This window comes from Protopterus annectens, chromosome 1.part0 (assembly GCF_019279795.1).
Source record: "Protopterus annectens isolate FY-2018-M chromosome 1.part0, PAN1.0, whole genome shotgun sequence".
Classification (NCBI taxonomy): Eukaryota; Metazoa; Chordata; order Ceratodontiformes; family Protopteridae; genus Protopterus; species Protopterus annectens.
This window is the reverse complement of record NC_056725.1, coordinates 513,522,084-513,544,218: the sequence shown is the minus strand read 5'-3', so window position 1 is coordinate 513,544,218 and position 22,135 is coordinate 513,522,084. Positions and strand designations below refer to the sequence as shown.

General features: G+C 43.9%; 1 protein-coding gene across 3 annotated transcripts in view; it reads left to right on the top strand.

Moving 5' to 3' along the window:
* Positions 1 to 22,135, top strand: part of TJAP1 (tight junction associated protein 1) — a 1,031,177-nt gene that overhangs the window by 609,844 nt on the left and 399,198 nt on the right. For all 3 annotated transcript variants that reach the window (XM_044061070.1, XM_044061061.1, XM_044061052.1), the window contains exon 5: positions 5,436 to 5,597. In XM_044061070.1, coding sequence (XP_043917005.1) covers positions 5,436 to 5,597 — 162 coding nt within the window. The remainder of the gene's footprint in view (positions 1 to 5,435; positions 5,598 to 22,135) is intronic.

Here is a 22,135-nt window from a genome sequence, read left to right as displayed (position 1 = left end):
CTAGATGCTCCCTTACAGCAGGGATGTTCTTTTTGGAGTTAAAGCAGAAGAAGTTTTAAAGAAAATGGAAGATAAGGCAAAATCAATGCAGACAGTCAAAGATTTCCTACAGGTACAACCCCCCCCCGCTTCAGCAGAAAATGGCCAACAAAAAATTGGTCCTTTCCAGCCACTGACAGACTTCAGAGGGGTAAATACAGGCGCCCAAGGGGCAGAGGACAACCACAGGCCCAGTATAAACCTCGCCAATGGGGCACTCCAACCCAGAAGGGAGGAGAAGACAGGTCTCAACCCACCAGAAGGCAAACTCAATGACTTGCACCTCAGCTGGCCAAACAAAACTCTTTTGTCAGCCCCCTTGGGGGGAAAACTAGCACTTTTTGCAGACAACTGGCACATGGTCACAAAGGACAAATGGGTCCTAGACATAATTTCACGAGGATACAGATTCCACTTTCACACCTTGCCAATGAAAAGAGGAATGCCAAACCTGCCACAAAATCAAAGGGCAGAGGCTCAAAAACAAATTACAGCTCTCATGGCCATGAGAGCCATTCAACGGGTGCCGACTCAAGAGCAAGGCCAAGAATTTTACTCAAGGCTCTTTCTAGTACCCAGAAAGGACAGTGCTTGGAGACCAATTCTGGACCTTTCAATACTAAACACTTACAAGTCCCAAAATTCAAGATGCTAACACTACAGCAGCTGCTTCCCATGTTGGGCAAGGAAGCATGGCTGGTAACGTTGGACCTCAAGGAGGCATACCTACATGTCCCTATCAGACAAAGTTGCAGAAGATACCTCCGTTTCATTGCAGGTTCAACCCATCATCAATTCTCTGCACTGCCCTTTGGCTTATCTGCTGTGCCCAGAGTTTTCACAAAATGCCTAGCACCAGTAATTGCATACTGCAGACAAAGAGGAATTCAAATATATCCATACCTGGACGACTGCCTCATCCAAGCAGAAAGAAAAGACATTCTCTTACATCATCTGGCTTTTGTGAAGCGTCTACTAAATTGTCTGGGGTACACAGTAAACGAAAAGAAGTCAAAACTAGTACCCTCACAAAAAATGACATTCCTGGGTGCCAGCTTGGACACAACGGCCCAGAAGGCTTATCTTACACCAGATAAGCAACTACAACTGACTCAATATTTCAAGACAATGGCAACAAAGACCTAATTAACTGCAAGAAAAATTCTGCAGGCTTTGGGCTTCATGGCATCTTGCATTCTGATAATACCATTTGCAAAACTGCATATGAGGAAATTACAGTGGTACCTAAAAAGCGTATGGTCTCAACACAGCCACAGCTTGGACACAGTGGTATCTCTCATTCCCTGCCTTCAACAGGAATTTCTATGGTGGTCACAGGCATGTCACCACAAGGGTCAGCCTTTCACCTTGCCCCCAACCAGGCAAACTATCACAACAGATGCTTCAGACTATGCCTGGGGGGCACACATGGCAGGGCAATGCATTCAAGGCCTATGGACTGCAGAACAAAGAAAACTGCACATAAATCAAAAAGAGATGCTAGCTGTACAGAAAGCTCTGACAGCCTTCAAGGATCTACTACATCCAGGACAACTTGCAATAAAGACGGACAACACCACAGTAATGTGGTACATAAACAAACAAGGGGGCACACATTCCTACCCTCTTTGCAGGCAAGCAATAATCTTATGGAACACAGCTCTGGCCTACCAAGTTCAGTTACAAGCTCAGTTCCTGCCAGGACAGAAAAACATATTGGCAGACGACCTAAGCAGAAACATCAAAGATCCCCACGAGTGGAAACTAGACCCACAAATATTTACAATGATAACTCAAAAATGGGGCCTTCCGAATATAGACCTGTTTGCCAGTCCTCAAGACTACCAACTGACAAAATTTTGTACAAGGACATTCCACCATCAAGCTTGGAAAGTGGACGCTCTCTTCTTCAGTTGGAAAAACCTGACAGCATATGCCTTTCCTCCATTACCTCTTCTCACAAAGGTTCTTTTGAAGGTCAAAAAGGAGAAACCTCGACTGATGATCATAGCCCCAGACTGGCCACGCCAGCACTGGTACCCGCTATTGAAGAATATGGCTCACAGCCCACCATGGATATTGCCTCAAATACCTCATTTGCTCACGCAGCAAAACAAACAGATTCTACACAGCCAGCTAAAAACCTTAAACCTGGCTGCATGGCAAATCTATTAAACATCCAACCAGCCCCTCTTTCACAAGCAGTTCTGAATGTTATTCTGGAAGCCAGGAGGCCAAGCACCAGGAAGGCTTACTCGGACAAATGGAAAAGGTTTTCTGCCTGGAACCAAGCTAAAGGCCAAGGCACAACTCAGCCTCATATGCCTCACATTCTGCAGTATTTAGCTGATATGTTGCACAAAGGACTTTCCTTCTCTTCAATTAAAATCCATGCTTCAGCTATTTCAGCTCACTATGACACGAATCCACCTTTATTTTCACATCCTCTTCTAAGGCAGTTCCTCAGAGGGGCAAAAAACATTAGACCACCTAGAAGAGCTCCTACACCAACATGGGACCTCAACTTTGTTCTGGAAAAACTAATGTTACCTCCCTTTGAACCAGCTTTCTCTGCAGACCTTCAGTTCATATCTTGGAAGACTGCCCTGCTCCTGGCAATAACTTCTGCTAGGAGAGTCTCAGAATTACAGGCACTAATGGCAGTGGAACCTTTCCTCATTTTTCATCAAAACAGAGTTTCTCTATGAACTAATCCTTCCTTCATGCCTAAGGTGGTTTCCAGTGTAGCTTTAAATCAAACCATCCACCTACCCACTTTCTTCCCCAATCCACAGAACAAAGGTGAGAGACTCCTGCATTCCTTGGACATTCACAGGCAGCTTCGTTACTACTTGGACAAAACTAAGGCTTTCAGAAAAACTGACCAGCTCTTTGTATCCTATGCTACAGCTTCTCAAGGGAGGGCTATATCCAAACAAACCATTTCTAAATGGATAGGCCATTGCATACGGTTCTGTTATATCCATCATGGGAAACCAGTTCCTCCTACCATTAGAGCCCACTCTACCAGGGCAACAGCCACCTCTACAGCCTTTCTCAGGGGGATTCCTACCAAGGAAATTTTAGAAGCTGCAACTTGACATTCTGTACACACCTTCACCAAACACTATCACTTACCTCTTTATTCTAAGTCCAGGGCGGGCTTCGCCACTGCAGTTCTGCAGGGCCTCATTGCCTCCACTAACCCTATTTGATACCTCCACCCTACCTTAGCTTTGGGACTCAACCCAAGTGTGATGACTGCAGCAGGGTAACACGAACATAGTACAGTTTTGTACCTACCATAAATGTAGATGTTCGAGTGTTCACCCTGCTGCAGTCCAGGTAACCCTCCCTCCAACCCCTCTGATCTACTGGCTAAATCTCTGCTATGCCTTACTGATGTATTTGCTTATAGCTGAAGGGATTTTGTGTTTGTACAGTGTTCACACCATTTGGTACTAATTTTGATCACCTTTTTGGGGGCACCTGACATCTGGGGTAAGAAAAACTGAAGAAAATGGCGTCGGTTGCAATATATGTACCCCTGGCGCACTGACGTCAGGGATGAGGCGACAGCAACCGACGTCGGACCAAGACTTTGGAAATCCGTCCGACTGTGGGACCACCTGACGACAGGATAACCCAAGTGTGATGACTGCAGCAGGGTGAACACTCGAACATCTACATTTATGGTAGGTAAAAAAAATTTACTTTTTATCTTGGAAAACAGCTCTGCTCCTAGCAATAACTTCTGCAAGACAAGTTTCAGAGCTACAGGCACTCATGGCTGTGGAACCTTTTATCATTTTTTATCCAGACAGGGTCTCTCTGAGGACAAACCCAACATTTATGCCTAAGGTGGTGTCCATTGTGGCCCTTCACCAAACTATTCACCTGCCAACTTTTTATCCAAATCCACAGAACAAGGGGGGGAGAATTCTGCATTCTTTGGACGTACACAGACCGCTTAGATTCTACTTGGACAGAACCAAAGTTTTCAGAAAGACGACAATTACTAGTGACATATGCTGCATGATCACAAGGAAAGGCCATCTCAAAGCAGACTATTTCAAAGTGGATAGGCCACTGCATTCATTTCTGCTACGTACACCATGGCAAGCCAGTGCCTAAGGGCATTAGGCCACATTCAACCAGAGCTGCAGCCACTTCAGCAGCCTTTCTTGGAGGAATACCAACCAAGGACATTTTAGAGGCTGCTACTTGGAGTTCAGTGCACACCTGCACACCTTTACAAATCACAATCATTTGCCACTCTGTTCTAAATCCAGGGCAGGCTTTGCCACTGCAGTTCTGCAGGGCCTCATAGCCACCCCCTAATGCTGTTTAGGTCCAGCCTCCCCGACCATAGCTTTGGGACTCTACTCAAATGTAATGACTGCAACAGTGAAACACGAAGAACATAGTACAGTTGTGTACACTTACCATAAATGTAGATGTTCGAGTGTACTCACTGTTGCAGTCCAGGTTACCCATCCGCCATCCCCCTTTTCTTCTGATGGAACCTATCTTTCCTTCTCTGATTTATACAACCTATGTGGTGTATTTGCTTGTAGATGAAGGTAAAGTTTATATTGGTGCATGTAATTTTATATATATATATATATATATATATATATATATATATATATATATATATATATATATATATATATATATATGTGTGTGTATAAATTTTGGCTACCCTTTTAGGGGGCACCTGACATCTGGGGTAAGAAAAACTAAAGAAAATGGCATCTGCTGCTTCTTTTATACCCCTGACGACCTGACATCAGGGAAGGGGTGACAGCAGCTGACGCAGGACCCAGGACTTTGGAATTCAGGCTGACTGAGGGCAACCTGCCAGCAGGATTACCCAAATGTAATGACTGCAACAGTGAATACACTCTAACATCTACATTTATGGTAAGTGTACACAACTGTACTTTCACACTAGTGTTTTTGGGGGGGTATGATGAAGATTAAGCTTGCTCTGTTATTAGGGAGAGGTGCCATCTGCAAAGTAGGGTGGGGTATAATTATATAACAAGTTGAGTGTAAGGTGTGGATGTCAGTTTTAAGATCCATTGCACGCCATCCCCTTGGATGCTTTGTGCATGTGCAGGGTTGGTAGGACAAAAAAGAAAACCTCCAGTGGCTGCTTGAGTGATTGTTCACTAGATCAACCTTTACCCACTGGGTTATAAGGAGACTGATAAATGTCAGAGAGCTCAAAAGTCAGCAGGTGGAGACAAAAATAAACTTGCACCATGGCTGAAAAAGTGCACTTGCTGTATGGTATACCTAAGTGCTAAAATTGCTAATTAAATTACATCTTATTACAGTATAAGATATTTGGCATTTGAAAATAATATATATTTTTTTTAATCTCCAAGGCTTTTGCAGCAGGAAAACGAGGAACTTCGTCAGTGTCTAGCACATACCACGCACAGAGCAGAGTTGATGGAATCTGATTTTGCAGCTACTCAGCATTATATGGAAGTAGAACTTGGCAGAAATCGAGATGAGTTTGAAAAGTTAAAAGATAAATTCCGCAGGTAAGTGGAGACACCTTTGAAAATTTTTATCAATTAATGGTAGGAATATAAACTTTTGAACTAGAACTGGTTGTATTAAGCAGTCACTTTCATACTGTATGCTGCTCACAGTTTGCTTTTCAGGGAAACATACCACAAGTGAGCAGTGTCCTCAGACTTTGATAAGAATTTCATAAGCCTTTGATGCGTACTGAGATGTTCTTCGGGTTTCACTGTTGCAGTCATCACACTTGGGTTATCTGCCTACAGGTAGCCCTCAGTCGGCCCGAATACCAGATACTTAGTATTTCTGTATCGGTTGCTGTTGCTTCAAGTCTGACTTCAGGTCGTCAGGGGTATAAAAACAGGCAGCCGACGCTATTACATCAGTCTTTTTTTGCAGAGGAGCCAGAAGCAGTTGGACGAGTGCCGGTCGGCCTCTACCTGAGTTTTCATTATCGAATTGAATTATCCTGAAGTCTTCTAAAGCTAAGTACCCCATTGGGTCTCCTTTTTTCTTGCTCTAACCGATGTCAGAAAAAGTTAACAATTGTCTTGCCTGTGGAAAGCAAATACCACACCAAGATTTTCATTCTTACTGTGTCACCTGTTTAGGCCCAGACTACGAAGTTCCTCGCTGTTGGTTTTGTGCCTTGTTCAACGCCCGAACTATTAGTCGTCGGACCCCTATTGTCGCTAAATACTTTCGTTCTCGTTCTCCATATTCCAAGATGGCTTCGGTAAGACGTCCGACTACTGATCTACCGAGAAAACGTAAGGATAAAGACAAGAGACAGACCGCACAGGTCCAAAACTGCCGACGCTTCCATTAAGCTAGTTGCCAGTTTGCCGGTACTCAGTGAGGCGCTTTCGCAGCCGTTGATGCCCACTTCAGTGGATTTGCAGGCCTCTACCGAGACCCGTTCGGAGTCCGGTATGCCACTAGCCTCTTCTTCGATGGAACCTGCGGATGTCTCTACCTTGGATGGGTCCAGAGCCGCTGAGCATGCACTGGCTTCCGATGAAGTTCTTTGCACTACCAATATTCAACACAAACCGTCTTTCGCATCTTCAGTTCTGTCTAAAACTACCAAGTTTCTAAGGCCAAGAGTACGTGCTACCCCTAAAAAAAGACTACTCCAACTCATGCACCTGCTTCCTTGCCACATCAAATGCTTAAAATGGCAGACGACCTTATGTTGATCAGGGGAAGTCAGCTTTCCCCTGCTAAGAGAAAGAGACCTGTCCCCAGCAGCTTTAACTGATCGAGTCCGACGACTCTGAGGTATCTGATTATGAAGACATGCCTTTATTTGCTTATGAGGATTCAGATGCAGAAGAATCTATTCCCTCTGTTTCATCTCCAGAGGATTTTTCTTTTGGGGAAACCTTGCATACTGTGAGAGCATTTCCCCTGGGAATGCCAAGACTACACTCAGTTCAAAAAGAGACTCTGAGAATTTCTAGACTTGCCACAACATAGGTCTTTAGCAATATCCCCAGTCCTGGATGTTGTGGATGATGTCTGTATGGAATCCAGTGTAACTCCCGATACTTTACCCCCTGCTCCTAGGACACCAGACAGGTACTACAGAGTACCTGACTCTTACAAATTCCTTTTCAGAAATCCTACTGCTGACCCAGAGGTCATCTCCCAGAGGCCTAAAAGTATCAAAGCAACTACAGCTAAGAATCCCACCCCTTTGGACAGAGACTCCAGAGCTTTAGACAGATTGGGTAAGAAAGTATACACCTCTGCAACTCTCGCCATTAGGGCTTTGAATTGCCAGTTTCACATGCTGAAGTACCAACAGCATATTATGGAATTTATTAAACAAAAATTAACTATCTTTACGGACTGTGCAGAAAATAAAGAATTGCAAGAGCTTATACATTCTGCAAGCCAAGTCAGCAAGCATACATTGCAGTGTGGCTTTAACGCCCTAGAAGCATCTTGCCGGGCAGCAGTCACTGGTTCTGTACTGAGAAGGCATCCTTGGCTTAAGGAGCAAACCTTGCAAGACCATGTCAAATCAAAATTACTAGACGCTCCTTTGAATAAGGACAATCTGTTTGGCACCAAAGCAGAAGAGGTTCTTAAAAAGGTGGAAGAAAAAGCTAAATCTATGCAGACAGTCAAAAATTTCTTGCAAGTACAGCCTCCTAGATTCAGTAGGCATTGCCCCTCGAAACATTGGTCCTTTCCAGCCCCCTTAAGGCCATCTCAAACTAGACCCAGGGGAAACAGACCCCCCCCCCCCATACTACAGTCTCAGGGTATGCAGAGATCTAAGCAATGGAGTGCCTCCACTTCAAAAAGAGGGAGTGCTAAGCTATCCCCTTACGGGAAGAATTCCCAATGACTTCTCAACTCCTCTCCCCACCTCTGCCCAACTGCTTGTGTCCCTAGGAGGAAAACCTACCCATCATGCAAAAAACTGGACTTCCATCACCAAAGACCGATGGGACCTCAACATTATATCCCAGGGGTACAAATTTTACTTCCACTCACTGCCAACCCCAAAAGGGTTCCCAGAAATTCCTCCAAACCAGTGGGCAGAGGCACAAAACCAAGTTCAATCCCTGCTCTCTACAAGGCCAATTCAACCTGTTCCTGCAGAACAGATAAGTCAAGGGTTCTATTTCAGACTTTTCCTAGTACCCAGAAAAGAGGCACTTGGCGCCCAATCCTAGATCTTTCCATCCTAAACACCTTTCTGGTGGTACCAAAATTGAAAATGCTCACCCTGCAGCAGCTTCTTCCTATGCTGGCCAAAGATGCCCGGTTAGCTACCCTAGACTTAAAAGAAGCCTATCTGCACATCCCTGTAAGGGACTTATGCAGGACATATCTACGCTTCAGGGCAGGATCTATGCATTATCAGTTCTCTGCACTTCCCTTTGGCTTATCCACTGCTCGCAGAGTATTCACAAAATGCCTGGCTTCAACAATTGCCTACTGCAGATAGAGAAAATTTCAAATTTACCCGTACTTTGACGACTGCCTGATCCAGGCAGACAGTCAGGAAATGCTGTTGTAGCACCTGACATTTGTAAAAAAAAAAAAAAAAAAATCTTCTAACCTCCCTGGGGTACACCATCAACGAAAAGAAATCAAAACTAGTCCCGAGTCTAAAGATTCTATTCCTGGGAGCAAGCTTGGACACAGCATCCCAGATGGCATTCCTTACACAAGAAAAACAAGTCTATATGACAGACTACTTCAGTCAAATGGCCACCAGAACCCAGCTATCTGCAAGGAAAATCTTGCAGGCCCTAGGGTCATGGCCTCATGCATCCTACTAATTCTATATGCCAGACTGCATATGTGGAAACGTCAATGGTACTTAAGTCTTTGGTGCTCAAGTCTTTGGTGCCAGCATTCTCAGGACTTGTAAACAGTCATTCATGTCATACCTTGTCTAAGGACAGAGTTTCTTTAGTGGACAGCAGCATGCAGGCACAACAAGGGACTACCCTTTTCTCAACCCCATGCAGCCCAGACCCTATCCACAGACGCATCAGATTATGCCTGGGGGGGACACACCTGGATGACAAGTGCAATTCAGGGCCACTGGAGCCCAAGTCAAATTCATCTGCACATAAACCAAAAAGAGATGCTAGCTGTGCAGCATGCTCTTAACAGCTTTCAAATCCCTACTCTCACCAGGATCCCCCCGCTAATAAAAACAGACACCACCACAGTTGTGGTACATCAACAAGCGGGGTAACCCACTCTTACCCACTCTGCAAGCTAGCCATGGCCCTGTGGAACAAGGCCTTGGACATGCAGGTCTGTCTGCAAGCTCAATTCCTGCCAGACAAACAAAACACACTGGCAGACTTGAGCAGAAATCTCCTAGACCCACACAAGTGGCAGCTAGAGACCAGAACCTTCAGCCTTCTGATTCAGAAATGGGAGGCCCCAGAGGTGGATCTCTTTGCCTCCCCCTGCAATCACCAGCTCAGCAAATTCTGCACCAGGACACCTCACAGCAGGGCCTGGAAAGTGGATGCCCTATCCTTCCAGTGGGTAAACCTCTCAATCTATGCATTTCCCCCTCTGCCCCTTCTCTCAAGAATATTGCTCAAGATAAGACAGGACAGACTAAGGGCAATTCTGTCTGATTGCTCCAGACTGGCCACGCCAGTATTGGTACCCACTGCTGCACAACCTGTCACCAGTGCCATCCTGGCCACCTACCCCAGAGCCCCACCCTGCTCACTCAGCACGGGGGGGGGGGGCAGATCTTGCATCCTCACACTGCAAAGGATAAATCTTGCAGCCTGGCTTATTCCTTGAATTCTCCCCCAGTGATCAGCCTAAGCAAGCAGCTACTGGACGTCATTCTTGAAGCCAGAAGACCCAGTACAAGGAAATCCTATGCTGATAAGTGGAAAAGGCATTGCTCCTGGATTCAATCTAAAGTAGAGGACACAACTCTGCCCTCCCTACCTCTAATCCTGGATTACTTAGATCTATTCCACAGAGGCCTATCTTTTTCCTCCATTAAGATCCATGCCTCTGCAATCTCAGCTCATTATAATTCTGAGCCACCCCTTTTCTCTCACCCTCTCATCAAACAGTTCTTGAGAGGGGCAAACAACTTAAGGCCACCCAGGAGAGCACCTATCCCTGCTTGGGACCTTAACTTTGTACTGGAAAAGCTCACACTGCCCCCTTTTGAGCCTGCAGCATCAGCAGACTTAAAATTCCTCTCTTGGAAAACAGCATTGCTCCTGGCCATCACTTCATCAAGAAGTGTCTGAGCTTCATGCACTTATGGCCATGGAACCCTTCATAAGTTTTCATTCTGACAGGGTCTCCCTCAGGACTAATCCTTCCTTTATGCCCAAAGTGGTGTCCAGTGTGGATCTCAACCAATCTGTCCATTTGCCAACCTTCTTCCCTATTCCTCAAATAAAGGTGAAAGGATCCTGTACTCCTTGGACGTGCACAGACAGCTCAACTCTACCTGGATAGGACTAAGCCATTCCGGAAATCTGACCAGTTGCTACTCAATTTTGCACCAGGGGCAGAGGGCAAGGCCATTCCAAAACAGTTTCCAAATGGATAGCACACACTATCCATTTCTGCTACAAACAACATGGGAAACCAACTTCTCAGGGGATCAGAACACATTCCACTAGGCAGCTTCTACCTCTACAGCATTCCTCAGGGGAGTCCCTACTAGGGACATCTGTACACACATTCACCAAGCATTACCACCTGCCTATATTTTCCAAATCCAGGGCAGGTTTTGCAACTGCAGTCTGCAGGGCATACTAGCCAGCCCAAACACTTCTTGACTGCCTCCACCCTTTCTACAGCTTTGGGAATCAACCCAAATGTGATGACTGCAACAGTGAAACACGAAGAACATAGTACAGTTGTGTATACGTACCATAAATGTAGATGTGTGAGTGTATTCACTGTTGCAGTCCTGGTTTCCCGCCCTCTAGCCCCCTTCTCTCTCTCTCCTTTCTATGTATACTACTCACCCCTTGCAGGGGTATTGGTATTTGCTTTTTACTGGTGGAAATTTTTCCACCATAGCTTAGCTCCCTGTTGGGGGGCTCCTGACATTTGGGGCAATAAAAACTGATGTAATGGCTTTGGCTGCCTGTTTTTATACCTCTGGCAACCTGACGTCAGACCTGGAGTGACAGCAACTGACGCAGAAATACTAAGTCTCTGGTATTCGGGCCGACTGACTGAGGGCTGCCTACAGACAGATAACCCAAGTGTGAGGACTGCAACAGTGAATACACTCGAACATCTACATTTATGGTAAGTGTACACAACTGTGCTTTCTTTTGAGTGTTATTATTTTTGTCAGTCATAGAGCACCAGTAAAAAAAACAAGGAATCACCACTGAATGTAGAGCAGTCTTCATTTGTCTGACCACTGTACTGAGCTAAGTATATGCGTGTGTACACACACACACTCTCTCTCTCTCACACACACACACACACACACACACACACACACACACACACACACCTGAAACGTCAGGCATGCCAAAACAACTGTGCAGGACTCCTTAACTAATCAAGAGAGCAAATGCTTAGTGCATTATGCTTACCTCACTGCTAAGCAATATTTAAATTTTGTTTTCTCTTCAAGGGTATAGATGGTTGTCCTTACAAGTGCAACTTTTTAGGTGCCCTCTATGTCTGAACTGATTAAAATATTCCCTCCTTACCTCATTGCTTTCCTGATGACTATACTCTTTCAGGGAACAAAGTTCCTGTGTATCCTGCAGAGTATACTTGTCCTTACAGGAGATTACCCTATGATCCTTAGATAAGTATACTCATCAATGTTTTCAAAGCCTAATTTCTGACTCTTGGTACGGATACTTACATAAATCAAAGGCAGCAAGGTGTGGGTATCTACAAGCTGACATGATTTGCTTAAGCATAATTTTAATTAACATGTTTCACGCTTAAAAACTCTTGCATTACTCTACTGTGGTGTTTGTATTACTTTCTAAAATTGTAGCCATAATCACCCTAGTTAAGTGCTCAGCCAAGTGTCTGCTAGTAGCCTACAGTGGTCTACAGTCCCCTCTTTACTCTTTCTCCTGTCTCCTTCCCACTCCCTTGCCCTTCCTCGGGATATCCTAGTAGTCATTTTACACTTTGGCCACTAGGTGGCAGTGTTCTTCCACTCTCTATGTTTGCATTCATTTACAGTAGTCCTCTGTCTGTACTTCACCCCCTGTGAATTCCCCTCTGTAGCTCCCCTTTATAATATTAGGCCCTGTGTCTTATCCTTGTGTCTCGATGCCCCAGAGCTTCTTTCTAGCTCTGTGCCTTGCCTCCACTCCACTGATTGCTTTTTGTAGGTTTCCTTCCTTCTGCTTGTGTCTACCCACTCCATTCGCCCTACAAGCTCACTCCGCTCCCCTACCCTGCCCCCAAATTCCACCCACCCCAGTACCTCTACACTTGTACTTGACATAACACACCCACTTACACTCTTACTCCCATACCCAGTCAGCTTATCCAACCCCACCCATAATCCAATCCATCTCCTCCAGTCTGTCCCATACATTTAATTCCCCCCACCTTCTCACCACTAAATCCAAACTCTCAAACATAGCTTGCCCCTATACCTTTATAGTCTAAGCCTACCTTCAACTGCTTACCTGAAATAAACACCATGCCTACCAAACTTGCCACATTTTTAAGTCTTAATACTAAATTTTATGATCTTATCCTTCATCAGCTATCTCACTAGACCTCTCTATGCTAATCAATCTCCCCCATTCCACACTACTACCTCAGACCTTATACAGCACACACACTCACTAACCTGCATTTCCCCCAGTCTCTACTCCATGAACAATACTTTACTCTTCACCTATAAACTTATATCTAACCAAAGAAACACCACACCCTTCTACACTAGCTCTATCTCAATAAAGCTTACTAGCCACAAACTTAATATCAAGCAACTTAATTACCTCCTCTCCCATATTCGTCAACTTATCTCTATCCTTCTCTCTAAAGACTTACACCCAAAACCCGGCCCATCTCCCCCACACAACCCAAACTCCCCATCTCAACTACCCCACTCACCCGGTAAGTGCCTCCATTTCACAGCTGGAAGTGCCCAGAGCATTTGTAATAAAATCTCCAACCTCCATGCCTGGCTTATCCATAATCAACCAGATATTCTATCCGTCTTTGAAACTTGGCTGAAACCCCATATAAAAGACTCAGAATTAATACCACCCAACTACAGCATTATTAGAAAAGATAGAACACACAAAAAGGGGGAGGTGTTGCTCTCCTATACGCCTCATCCCTCCTAGTTACCCCCTACTCCAAATCTATTCCCAAATTTGGCAACGCTGAATTAATCCCAGTCCTCCTTCAGATAAACACAAATTTATCTGTATTGTCACCCTTTATATCCCGGCAGGAGACGATGTCCCAATCCTTGAAGATATTCTCTCCTGGTTTTCTGCAACATTACTAATGAAACTAATCTTGGGTGATGTCAACATTAACTGGGCCACAGTTTAATCACCAACCAACTCTCTAAATATAAATCTTTATAACTTGACTCAGCTTATTTCCTCAACAACCAGTCTATCCAAAGGCGTCCTCTCTGGAAGCATCCTAGACTGGATTCTAGTTTCACATCCCCACTACATAAGTAATAGTGGTACCCTTCCCGACCCACTAGGTGACCACCTTCCCACTTTCGTCCATCGTATCCCCCCCACAGTTAACTCATACCTACACCTCTGCTCGGTACCTGAAAAACTTTAACCCCAGTGAATTCTCAAAAGCACTAAAAAGCACAAACTGGAACCCACTAAAAACATTACCCATAGACAATGCTGTTACTTTAATACAACTTAAATTTGCTTGACTCCTTTGTACCCTGGAAAACAGAACACACAAAAAAGCAACCCAGTCCCATGGCTAACTAAGAATACCTTACTCTTCATGCGGCTCTATGATAAAGCTTGGAAACATTACCATAAAACTAAAACCACAACTACCCTGAATGAATACAAAACACTCCGCAACAAAGTAAAAAAAACTCATCTCAGACCACAAAACCTATTTTCCACACTCCAAACCAACCATAAATCTAACCCTAAAAAATTCTGGGATGGAATCTCCTCCCTCCTCAACCCAGGTAAAAAAGCGAACCCCTGACCTTACCCAAATGCCTCCTAACTGGTACTGGCTTCCCAACTTAACTCCTATGTCTATGGGATGGGAGATGGGAAATTCACCCTGGGGATCACTTTTGTGGCTCTGCTTGACAGTGGCACAAGAAAATAATTTTCTTGGGAGCAAAAGCCAGGGTATCTTTTTGGCTGGGCTTGTATAGGTCCTAGGGCCGGTAGCCTAGTACCTACCTATGAACTCTTTCTTTATAGACTCCATAGCCAAACTAATATCATCCGTCACAAATAATTCAGCTTCCCCACATTAACCCCTCACATCCCTCTCTCCCCTCTTAACTCCAGCTCCCAACCTCCTGCATTTTCCATGAACCCCATCCCTGTCTCTACTATAAAAAAACTACTTCTAAAACTGAAACCATGTTCTAATGCCCTTGGTGACATTCCCTCCTACTTCCTAAAAATAGCAGCAGAATCCATTGCTCTCCCTATCTGCATACTAATAAATTGATCTATTTCAGAATGTCATGTCTCCCAGCTCTGGAAAAAGGCCTTTATTATTCCACTTCATAAAGGGGGCAACAATAATATAACATCCCTAACTTCTGACCTGTTGCTATCTTATCCCCTATTTCTAAACTTCTCAAAATGTATCCACCTACAACTTCTACTCTCAAGTAATAGCCTTCTTACTCCTACACAGCATGGTTTCCGACCCGGCCATAGTACCACCACCGCTCTCCTCTCCTTCCTAGCAAGGCCAGAGACTCCGGTCCCATTGTGTCCACCCTGCTCTTAGACCTTTCTAAGGCCTTTGACACCATCTCTCGCAGACTTCTCACTAAACTCTCCAAACTAAACCTATCCCACTCTATCAACTAGTTCACCAGTTACCTATCTAACAGGCAACAAGCAGTCAAGTGGGGGAAAAAGCTATTTCACCTTTCCTAATTACTCCCACAGGCATGCCCCAAGGTTCTATTCTAGGACCCCTCCTATTCAATATTTTCATAAACAACTTCTGTGTTGCCATCCCTAATGCTAAACTCATCCAATATACTGATGATTCTACGGTAATCTGATCTGCCACTTCTGCTTCCTTATTAGCAAAATTAACTCAGGATGCCTTCTCTTATACTGAACAGTGGATGCTGGCAAGCCACCTGGCACTTAATGCAACCAAGACCAAAATAGTGATATTTTCCCCTTCTAAACCACCATCCTAGATAAAGATTCATTCTCTGTCACCTATCATCTATTGAAATAGTCTCCACTGCAAAACTATTAGGAGTCCTCATTGATGACCAACTAAAGTTTGATAACCATCTACAAGTAAACATCAAAAACACACACAACAAACTTGGCATGCTCTACCGCCACTACCATTGCATCTCTCCCTCCACCAGGATCATTCTTGCTACTACTTACCTCATTCATTCCCTTTTATATGGTGCCACTGTCCTTACTAATCTGTAGTCCTCCCTCAAGTCAAAACTCTCCTCCTGCTACTACAAAATTTCTAAATTTGCTACTGGCCACAGATCCTGTACCCATCACTGTATATCTCTACATCAACTGAACTGGCTTGAGCTACCCAATTATCTTACCTATACTCAACTTATCCAAGCACACAAACTTATTTTTAGCCCCTTCCCTTACCTCTACCTTCCAAGTGCATCTACCAAATAGATGTCTAAGATCCAACTTCCAAAATCTAATTGAGCTAGATAAACCTATCCATCCGCCAGGCAAACATCTTCCATCCTTCTGTGTAGCACACCATTGGAACTCTCTCTGCCACCACACATCCGTACCACAAGCAGTCTCTCTGCTTTCAAAACTTTACTCCACTCCCATCTAAACTCACAATGGGAATGCTCCTGCTCCCACCCTACATAGCTTTCTCAACCAAAGTTACTCTCCTCAAGCTAATACATCTGCTATGAGCTTCCTGTTGTCTTATATTCCTAACAGTAACTGTTGGAACAATCTTATTTTACAAGAACTGTAAGTTGAATTTTTATTGCAACGTGTTTCTTTGTATTTTTTTGTATTTCTATTTGTATTGTATTTGTCTTATTTGTATTTTGTACTTCTCTGGAGCTTTTCTCCCCAGGACTCCATTGAAAACGGGCTCCTCGTGGCCCAATGGACCTTCCTGGCAAACTGAAAATAAATAAAATACATTCTTTATTTGAACTCCATTAAATAAGCAAACAGAATAAGCTGTTCAGCTCACCAGTGTCTGTGGCTCCACACTTCACTGTACTCTTCTTTTTTATATATTACTAATTAATTCGTTCTTGCTATAAACTAGAAAATGCTTATTGTAGAGTAAACAGCACTTCAAAATAAATGCTATACAAGTAGTAAAAATCTCAAATATTTTTCATTCATACAAATTTATAATAAATATTTCATAGTTACTGCCACATTTGATAGAACTGAAAGTTTCATTAGTTTCCATCTGTCCAAGTCATTTTCTATGTTAGTCCAGGTTTTAAGAAGATTATTTTGGTAGGAGTCTTTGGTTATGTTCGAAGTTAATTCCTAGTAGTGGAATGCTTTTTTAACTTTAATTTCTGTGTCTGGGAGAGCGATGAGATTTTGTCCTAATGGGTTGATTTGAAATGTGAGGGATTTAGATGGATTTACTTCATAGTTGGAGGTTTTTGAGAAGATGCTGATTGTTTTTATAATCTTACCTAAGTCCATGTTAGTGTTTGAAAATAAATGATTAGGTCATCAGCAAATGCTGAGATTAAAAGTTGTATTTTAGGCATATGGTGAAATGTTTTTTTGCACCAGGTAGATGAATAGGGGCTATACATACATATATATATATATATATATATATATATATATATATATATATATATTTGGGATATTAAATTGTTTGAGTCAAGAAAAGGAATTCAAGGTTGACCCTATTGAAAGCTTTAGTAGCAACTAATGCCAAAAGGAATGTAGGAGATTTATCTTTCTCAAGAAGATGTATGGCTGCATCGAGGGTCAGGGTATTATCCCATGTTTGTCTTATTGACATAAAGCCAGACTGATCTGAGGATATAATTTTAGGTAATAGTTTTTTAATTCTATTTGCTAGGACCAGGGAGTAGATTTTAATGTCAACATTTATGAGGGAGATAGGTCTATAATTAAATGGGTTGGTATTGTCTGTATTTTGTTTATGAATAAATATAGTTTTAGAATTGTTTAGATGTTCGTGTTTCACTGTTGCAGTCATTACTCTTGGGTTATCCTGCTGGCAGGCTACCCTCAGTCGGCCAGAATTCCAAAGTCTAGGTCTGGTGTCGGTTGCTGTCACCTCTTCCCTGACGTCAGTGCGCCAGGGGTATAAAAGATGCAGTCGACGCCATTTTCTTCAATCTTTCTTGCCGTGCGGTGCCTGAAGCAAAAGTAGTTCACAAGTGCCGGTCGGCCGACTCCTGAGATTTTCAAATCCGAATTTCAGAACCAAAGTCTTCATTAAAGCTAAGTACCCCGTTGGGGAAACTTTTTTTCTTGCTCCAGACTGATGTCAGAAAAAGTTAACAATTGTATTTCTTGTGGGAAGCAAATACCTCATAAGGATTTTCACTCTTACTGTATTCCTTGCCTAGCTGCCGGTTTTGTGCTAGATTTAACCAACACACTATTAAGCATCTGTTCGATTTTGCATTTCATTACTTTGGCCGAAGATTTAATTATATAATGCTGTCGGAACAGCCGACGACCGGAGTTTACAATAAACGCAAGGACAAGGAAAAGGATTAGGCATCCGAGGTCCAAAACCGACGGCGAGGCCTCCGCTAGGCCAGTCACCGGTTCTCAGGCGCTTTCGCAGCCCCTGGCGCCTGCTAACTCAGTGCCACAGGCCGCTTCCGACTCCCACGTGGAGCCAACTGGGCCTCTGGATACTCAAGGTATTGGACACTCTGAGATCATTCCCTCAGATGGGTCCAGAGCCACTGAGCAGGCATCAGCTTCTGAGGGTGTCTTCAGACCTACACAACTATATATTAAGCCAACTTCAGCTTCAAAGACAAAGACTAAAGCAGCTCTAAAGACAAAGAAACAAGTACAGCATTCTCCTACTCAGACTTCCATGCCTAAGAAATAGATGCTCAAAATGGCCGAAGACCTTATTACTTTGATCAGGGGTTCCCATCCCCCTCCTGATAAGAGGCCTAGGCAAGAGACAGAGTATGATTCTTCTGATCAGGTTTCTATCTCCTCTGATTCCTCTTCTGAACAGGATTATTCCTTGCTTCCCTATGAGGATTCTGATGCTGATGAATCCATTCCTTCAGCCTCTCCTCCTGAGGATTATTCTTTTGGGGAAACCCTACATACCATGAGGCTGTTCTAGACACTGTAGATATGTATTTTCAGAGTCCGGCCTGTCCCCTGACTCTCTACCCCTGCACCTATATCTCAGGTTCCCAAAGGGGTTAAAGCTTCCACAGCAAAAAACCCTGTCCCCTCTGATAGGGATTCTAGGGCTCTAGACAGATGGGGGAAAAAAGTTTACACTTCTGCTACCTTGGCTGTAAGGGCTTTAAATTGTAAGTTTCACATGCTTAAATATCAGCAATATTTAATGTCACTGCTTAAACAGAAATTGTTGGCAAATACTGAATGTTCAGAGAACAAGGAAATGCAGGATTTATTGCATGCAGCTGAACAAGTGGGAAAGCATACTTTGCAATGTGGTTATGATTCACTGGAGGCCTCTTGCAGGGCCGCTGTTACAGGTTTTGTTATTAGAAGGCATGCCTAGTTAAAGGAACAAAATCTGCCTGATCATGTTAAAGCAAAATTTAGATGCTCCATTACAGCATTATACTTTGTTTGGTAGTAAAGCAGAAGCGGTATTGAAAAAAATGGAGGATAAAGCAAAATCCATGCAGACAGTCAAGGATTTCTTACAGGTACAGCCACCCAGGTTTAGCAGGAACTGGCCTTCTAAAAATTGGTCCATTCCAGTGTCAGACAGACCACAAAGAGGCAGATACAGGCATCCCAGAGACAGATCTCAGCCCCAAGGTTCATACAGGCCTAAACAATGGGGTGCTCCTACCTCCAAAAGCGGAGAAGGCAAATCACAACCTTACAGGAAACAGTCCCAATGACTTTCCTCTGCCAGATCCAAGCACTTTTCTTTTGGCAACCCCCTTAGGGAAAACACTAGTATTTTTTCCATCAAATTGGCAAATGGTTACCCAAGACAAATGGGTCCTGAACATAGTGTCCCAAGGCTACAGGTTCCATTTTAACACCCTTCCAAGGTCAAAAGGTATGCCAGACCTGCACACAATCAATGGGCAGAGGCACAAAAACAAATTACAGCCCTCATGGACATCAAGGCCATTCAACAAGTACCACAACAAGAGCAGGGGCAAGGATTTTACTCCTTTTCCTAGTGCCCAGAAAGGACAAAACCCAGAGACCAATACTGGACCTGTCTATACTAAATACGTTCCTGGAAGTTGCAAAATTCAAGATGTTGACTCTACAGCAGCTACTGCCCATGCTGGGCAAGAAGGCTTGGCTCGTAACTTTGGACCTAAAAGAGGCATACCTGCATGTCCCAATCAGACAATCTTGCAGAAGATACCTGAGATTCATAGCTGGCTCAATGCATTACCAATTCTCTGCACTGCCCTTTGGCTTATCTACTGCACCCCGGGTCTTCACAAAATGCCTGGCACCAGTAATTGTATTTTGCAGACAAAGAGGAATTCAAATATATCCCTACTTGGGCGACTGCCTAATTCAAGCAGAGAACAAAGACATTCTTCTAAAGCATCTGGCGTTTGTAAAAAGATTACTAATTTGCCTAGGGTACACAGTAAACGAAAAGAAATCAAAACTAGTGCCCTCTCAAGAGATAATATTCCTGGGTGCAAGCTTAAATACAACTGCCCAGATGGCTTTTCTCACGCCAGACAAACAAAAGCAACTGACTTCTTACTTCAAGAAATTGGCAACAAAACCCCACTTATCTGCAAGGAAAATCCTGCAGGCCTTGGGTTTCATGGCATCCTGCATTCTACTAATTCCATATGCCAGACTGCATATGAAGAAACTACAATGGTATCTAAAAAGTGTTTGGACTCAGCATTACCACAGCCTGGAGACAGTAATTGCGCTCATTCCCTGCCTGCAACAGGAGTTTCGATGGTGGGCAGAGGTCTGTCACCACAACAAGGGTCTGCCATTCAGTTTACCCACAGCCAGACAGACAGACAACGGATGCATCAGATTATGCCTGGGGCGGCCCATATGGCAGAAAAATGTATTCAGAGCACATGGCCTGCAAACCAGATGCATCTTCACATCAATCAAAAAGAGATGCTAGCTGTTCAAAATGCCCTGACAGCTTTCAAGGACCTGCTTCATCCAGGACAGCTACTGATACAGACAATACTACGGTCATGTGGTACATAAACAAGCAGGGAGGTACACATTCCTATCCCCTCTGCAGACAAGCAATGACCTTATGGGACACAACATTGACTTATCAAGTTCACCTGCAAGCACAATTCCTGCCAGGAAAAACAAATACACTGGCAGATGAACTAAGCAGAAACCTCATGGATCCCCACGAATGGAAACTGGATCCACAAGTCTTCAGCATGATAACAAGGAAATGGGGATGCCCAGACATAGATCTATTTGCCTCCCCTCACAACTGCCAATTGCAGAGATTTTGCACAAGGATTTATCACAAGCAAGCATGGAAAGTGGACGCCCTATCCTTCAGCTGGAAAAATCTAACAGTATATGCCTTTCCTCCACTGCCTCTCCTTCCCAGGGTACTCCTAAAGGTCAGACAAGAGAAGCCAAAAATGATATGGATTGCATCAGACTGGCCATGCCAGCACTGGTACCCAGTCCTAAAGAGCTTGTCTCAAGGTCCAGCATGGATATTGCCTCAAACTTCTCACTTGCTGACCCAACAAAACAATCGGATTCTGCACAGCCAACTCAGAACCTTAAATCTGGCAGCATGGCGGATAATGTAGCCATTCAGAGCACTCCTCTTTCAAAAGCTGTTATGGATGTCATCTTGGAGGCCAGGAGGCCCAGTACCAGAAAATCTTATGCAGAAAAATGGAAGAGATTCTGTTCTTGGAACCAGGAACAAGGCATTGACACGGGTGTGCCAAATATCCCTCAGATTTTACAATACCTAACTGAGATGCTGAACAAAGGCCTTTTTTTCTCATCAATTAAGATTCATGCCTCTGCCATTTTAGCCCATTACAATACGGAACCACCTATCTTTTCTCATCCTTTAATAAGGCAGTACGTCAGAGGGGCCAAAAACATTATGCCTCCAAGGAGAGCACCAATTCCGGCCTGGGACCTCAATTATGTTTTGGAAAAACTCACACTGCCTCCTTTCGAGCCAGCCTCAACAGCGGATATAAAATTCTTATCCTGGAAAATAGCTCTGCTCCTTGCAATAACCTCTGCAAGACGAGTCTCGGAGTTACAAGCACTCATGGCTGTGGAACCTTTTATCATTTTTCATCCAGACAGGGTTTCTCTGAGGACAAACCCAACATTTATGCCTAAGGTGTGGAGTCCAGTGTGGTCCTCAACCAAACCATTCACTTGCCTATCTTTTATTCAAATCCACAGAACAAGGGTGAGAAAATTCTGCATTCTTTGGACATACACAGGTAGTTACGCTTCTACTTGGACAGAACTAAAGCTTTCAGAAAGACTGAGCAACTTTTAGTGTCATATGCTGCAGGATCACAAGGAAAGGCCATCTAAAAACAGACTATTTCTAAGTGGATAGGCCATTGCATCCGTTTCTGCTATTTTCAGCATGGCAAATCAGTGCCTAAGGGCATTAGGCCTCATTCTACTACAGCAGCAGCCACTTC